Below are 5,156 nucleotides of genomic sequence, written 5' to 3'. Positions count from 1 at the left end.
CAGAGCTCCTCAAGACTGAATCTTTGCTACCTAAACTTGATGCTGCCCTGAGTGGGGTGGGGCTTCCTGGGTGTCCTAAGGGCCCTCCCTCACCAGGGCGGACTCGCCGTGGGAAAACTCGTCACCGCAAGGCCAGCGCCAAGGGCAGCTGCGGAGACCTGCCTGGGCTTCGTGCAACTTTGCCGCCCCATGAACCTGGGGGACCAGGAAGCCCAGGGGGGCTAGGAGGGGGACCCTCAGCCTGGGAGGCCTGCCCTCCAGCCCTCCGTGGGCTCCACCATGACCTCCTGCTACGAAAGATGTCGTCATCGTCCCCGGATCTGCTGTCAGCAGCGCTGGGAGCCCGGGGCCGAGGGGCCACAGGGGGAGCTGGGGATCCTGGCTCACCCCCTCCAGCCCGGGGAGACACCCCGCCGAGTGAGGGCTCAGCTCCTGGCTCCACCAGCCCAGATTCACCTGGGGGAGCCAAAGGGGAGCCACCTCCGCCAGTAGGGCCTGGTGACGTGGGGCTGCTGGGAACTGGAAGGGAAGGGACGGCGGGACGGGGAGGAAGCCGGGCTGGGTCCCAACACTTGACCCCAGCTGCACTGCTGTACAGGGCTGCTGTCACCCGAAGCCAGGTAAAGTATGGGGTGGTTCCTAGGCTCTTCCCCTCTCCTTGTTCTCCCTGGGACCCACGTCCATAACTCACTTCCGTATTAGGTCTTCATCTTAAACCATTCCCCACTTAACCCTTATGATTGTGTTCCCTTCTCCTGGGTCCTTGCTGACGTCGTCCCTCTTTTGACCACAGTCCCCTCATCTCTCCTGCAGAAACGTGGCATCTCATCAGAGGAAGAGGAAGGAGAGGTGGACAGTGAAGTAGAACTGACATCAAGCCAGAGGTGAGTGACACAGTACAGGAGGGTAATGACAGTCATGCTTTTTGGGCTGCAAGGTGTGCTGACTGTAGCCCCTGCCTCCCCAACATGCAGGTGGCCCCAGGGTCTGAACATGCGCCAGTCACTATCCACCTTCAGCTCAGAGAACCCATCTGATGGGGAGGAGGGCACAGCCAGTGAGCCTTCTCCCAGTGGCACACCTGAAGTTGGCAGTACCAACACTGATGAGCGGCCAGACGAACGGTCGGATGACATGTGTTCCCAGGGCTCCGAAATCCCACTGGACCCACCTGCTTCAGAGGTGGTTCCTGGCCCCGAACCCAGCTCCTCATCCATCCCACACCAGGAACTACCCAGAGGGGAGCAGGTAAGTCACAGAAACAGCTAGGTATTAAGGAGCAGATGCTTGGTCATTTGGGACCTACTGGTTACATAGGAGCGAGCAGAGGCCAGAAAGAGAAGTATTTAGCCTCCAAGTCCCAGTTCCGCCCACACCAAAGAGCAAATATCCACGTGGTAGAATTTGAGAGGCCTTAGTATAGAGCACATCGTATGGTTAGTAGGTTAGTAGTGTTGCTTGTGTGTATAAATTGCAGCCGAGAGCAGTCCTGAAACCAGAGTCTGGTGCCTTGATCTGAAGCAGCGCAGTCTGAACTGCTGGCTATTACAGAAACCTCAGTGAGGATCCTGAAGGAATCGATTTTATTTGTAATGCCAAGAGATGCCTCGCCTCGCCTCACCTCACCGCGTTTCTACTCTTCACAGGGCCCTCGCAATTCTGAGGACTCAGACTGTGACAGCACTGAACTGGACAACTCCAACAGTGGTGAAACCTTGCAGCCTCCAGCCTCCCTCCCTCCATGAAAGCCACTCTTATTCCTGTACATAGAGAAATATTTATATAAATAATATATAAGCGCCACATAATCAACAGAGAAAGATGGGGCTGTCCCAGCCTTAAGTCAGGCTCAAGGGAGTCTGACCCCTGACCAACTCACCTGATAAAACTCTAGGGATACCGGCAGCTGTGGAAGTGAAGGACAAGCACTACCCTAGAGCTGTGGGTGCGGGCAAACTGGCCCCTTCCTGCTTCACCCCGTTATGTTCAGCAAGCGGTAAGGCAATACACAAGCCAAACTTGCCTCTTATGTTCCTCTATACTTTCCCCCCTGACCCTGGGGAGGAGGAAAGGGAGCCACTTAGACTGCACTTTTTTTTTCCCCCCGTTTACTCTGTTTACACATTTTGCACTTGGGAGGAGGGAGGCTAAGGCTGGGTCCTCCCCTCTGAGGTTTCTCAGGTGGCAATGTAACTAATTTCTTTGTCCCTCCATTTCTCTGCCCAAGCCCTGGCTTAGGGCCTAGGGGGAGTTTAGGAGATTGTGAAAGCATGTGATGGCTCAGGCTGAAGAAATGGGATGTTGTTTTAAGTCCCTGCTTTTATCCTGGTGCCTGATTGGGGTGGGGACTGTCATATTGTAACCCCTGTGAAAAATCTTAAAATATAACCACTCCATGCAGGCCCAGCTGTTGAGGGTTTTTTTGGTGAATGTACGGGGTAGCACACATGGTCAAGTGGTAGCCTTAGGCTCCATACATTACCTGAGGACTCTGGACAGGTTATTCTCTCCTTTTATGTGGTGGTTTATTTACTTAAAAGTTCCAACCTAAAATTATCTGCAAAAATGGGAACAGGTACATTTTTCTAAAGGACTTTAGTAAAAGGACAGAAACTGTTATAACACCCATTTTTATGAAGAGAACTGTAAATGAATTCAAAACAGGAAACTGATTTTTAGCTTGGCCAAGGATGGAACAGACATGCCCAGCAACCTGAATCCCAGTCACACGCATCCAACTACTTCCCAAGTACACATGTGCATCCTTCCCCACCCCCCGCCCCTCCAGTGGAAGTGCTTGCCTACTCTCTGCAGACAAGTCCTGGGAAAACTTTCGGACAAAGGGCACACAACCAGCTTGCAACAGCTATTAGATCACTTTGCAATGAAGGCTCAAGGGAAAATTGGATCAAGGGCTACAGAAAAAATGATGGAGTGGTAAAACAGAAGAAAACATCTTAATTGGAATAAAGGCTTATATTCAAAACCTAAGCAGGGTCCCTGTCTTTTGAGGCATAAAAGGTGCAGAGAGAACGGCAAGACAACAGGAATAAAACCCACATGAATCACTGTGGCATCCAGTTTCTATTCACAAAGAAAAAGCTCCAGTCCATCTTTTAATTTTTTTGAAAAATTCCTGACATTACAGAACTAAACTGAAATGTATTAATATTCCACTCTTACATTTCCATGACAAACAGAAAAAAAAAAATTCATGAGCCAAAAAAAAGGGGGGAGGGAGAAGCTTATAAAACTAAATATGGATCTCAGCATTAACAGCTGAACAGAGAAAGGAATTAAAACGCTTTAATTAAAAAATCACGAGTGGATGATAAAGTGTGTAGAAACTGAAAATTTACAAACTATTTAAAACCTGGAATCGCTGACTGTTCAGAAACTACACAGATGGATCATGGGTGGTGGTGAACAGCAGAAAGGGATTATGGATGAATCTGCATTGTTCTAGCTGCTCCCCATGCCACCCGTCTCCGAGGAAAGCCTGTAACACAAAAAATAAACAACTCAAAGTTAGTTTGCTGAATGCCCAGCTGCACCTCACCTCCAAGAACTGTTAGCCTAGTTGGTGAGATGTAAAGGAGTATACAGTGTTTCAATATCGAGGGAAATACTTGAAGATTGGTTGGATTGGTACTTGGTACCATGATCCTGTAACCCCGGCCATCCAGTCTTCCTGAGCCAAATTACCTCAGAATAGAAGGAAACAGACTCTGGTTACCAACTGTGGGTGTTCTTCTAATGATGCTCTTTGGAATATTTGTGGGAGATGTTGAATGCTTTCCAAAAATACGCCACACACGAAAACCTCCTCTTACAGGCTCACAATACATGGAAGCAACTTTTCTTTCTTTACTGCCGAGCTTATTTTAGCTCCTCCCAAGCTACTGATAGCAAGCAGCTTAGGAAACATTTATCTGAACATAGCCTCATGAGGCCAATGTTGAAACTTCAAAAAAGACTTCAGTCCTGGGTTTTTCTAGCATTGTGAAGGTTACTCCTATTAAGAGAATGTAATTCTAAACGCTAGGGGCTGTTAAAAAGGGAACAGCCAAGTATAATTAAGTATGGATGAAGAATTATATTCAACCTATAGTTTTCAGGACTTAAAAAAGTAGAAGCCAACATAATGTTTCAACAACTCCCCAGTTCATTCTAGAAGCTCCGAAAACCTTTGGTCTCCTTAATTAAGCTAAACTTTCCACCCAAACGTACCCAGCTAAAATGCTTTCTGTCTCAAAAATATCACTTAGGGTCCGGGAACCCAGTTTTGAGCTCTGAAGGAAAAGTATTTAGGCATTTAGTCCGCTTCACTGATTACTGCATAGTCAGCAAGTCTTAGCTCCCACTTCGAACAGAACTAAAGGTGTAAGACTCAGTTTCAATTCCTAAATTTAGTTCATAAAAATGTTGAACTGACTGGCATAACTTACTTGTGTATCTAGTCAAAAGAAAATGAATGGTACTTTGCCATCTCTATCCCTTCCACAACAAAGCCACACCCAAAGGCTGGTCTGACAGGGAGAGGGGGTGATGAGGACACCCAAGATCCAGGAAATAGGTCCTTCAACTACAAACCTGTATTTAATTTTAAGTCTGAAATTGTATTTCTTCCTCAGCATAAAGGGGAATAGTTCTTTAAGGGGGCTGATTCTTGCCCACCTAAAAACAGGATGACCTAGGGCAATATAAAAAGTAAGCGCTGAACGAAAGAGTTTAGTGAGGAGGGGATTTTCAGGAAAGGAGCTGCTGGAAACAGTTTAGATCCAGGACCCAAAGAAAGCAAGTTCATGCAAGAAGGTGACGATGCTGTGGCACCAAAAAGAGCTCAAAAGGAACTATCCAGCATTTACAGAGCCTAAGCATCAATTGGGGGAGGGGGTGTAGAAGGGGCAGAAAGGGAAAACCCAACCGAAGCATCATGCTAAGGACTCTGTGATAGAAGGTCCACATGGTAGATCTGAGAAGTTTGAAAAGTTCAAAAAAATTGAACACCAAGTACCTTTGGAGGTGGTGGTGGCAGCTAAAACCTCAAACATCTGCTTCCTTCCCCACAGCTCTCCTTTAAGGAATACTCATTGGGTAAAGAGGCCTTCTAATCAAAAACTAGATAAAATAGAAGCCAGGTCTCTGGGGGGGGG

The 5,156-nt window shown here is 47.7% G+C and overlaps 2 protein-coding genes across 12 annotated transcripts in view; one reads left to right on the top strand and one right to left on the bottom strand.

Annotated features, from left to right (window-relative positions):
* MAP3K12 (mitogen-activated protein kinase kinase kinase 12) overlaps positions 1-2,406 on the top strand; it is a 17,298-nt gene extending 14,892 nt beyond the window's left edge. Inside the window, exons 11-14 of the mRNA XM_077753495.1 lie at positions 4-620; positions 814-884; positions 975-1,248; positions 1,647-2,406. Coding sequence (XP_077609621.1) covers positions 4-620; positions 814-884; positions 975-1,248; positions 1,647-1,745 — 1,061 coding nt within the window. The 3' untranslated portion in view covers positions 1,746-2,406. The remainder of the gene's footprint in view (positions 1-3; positions 621-813; positions 885-974; positions 1,249-1,646) is intronic.
* Positions 2,407-3,065: 659 nt separating this feature from the next.
* Positions 3,066-5,156, bottom strand: part of PCBP2 (poly(rC) binding protein 2) — a 22,385-nt gene continuing 20,294 nt past the window's right edge. For all 11 annotated transcript variants that reach the window (XM_077753484.1, XM_077753485.1, XM_077753488.1 and 8 more), the window contains one exon: positions 3,066-3,499. In XM_077753484.1, coding sequence (XP_077609610.1) covers positions 3,463-3,499 — 37 coding nt within the window. In that variant the 3' untranslated portion in view covers positions 3,066-3,462. The remainder of the gene's footprint in view (positions 3,500-5,156) is intronic.

The sequence above is a fragment of the Crocuta crocuta genome, unplaced genomic scaffold (genome assembly GCF_008692635.1).
Source record: "Crocuta crocuta isolate KB4526 unplaced genomic scaffold, BGI_CrCroc_1.0 scaffold30, whole genome shotgun sequence".
In the NCBI taxonomy this organism is placed as follows: Eukaryota; Metazoa; Chordata; class Mammalia; order Carnivora; family Hyaenidae; genus Crocuta; species Crocuta crocuta.
Note: the sequence above shows the minus strand (reverse complement) of the source record. Positions and strands in the feature narration are given on the sequence as shown.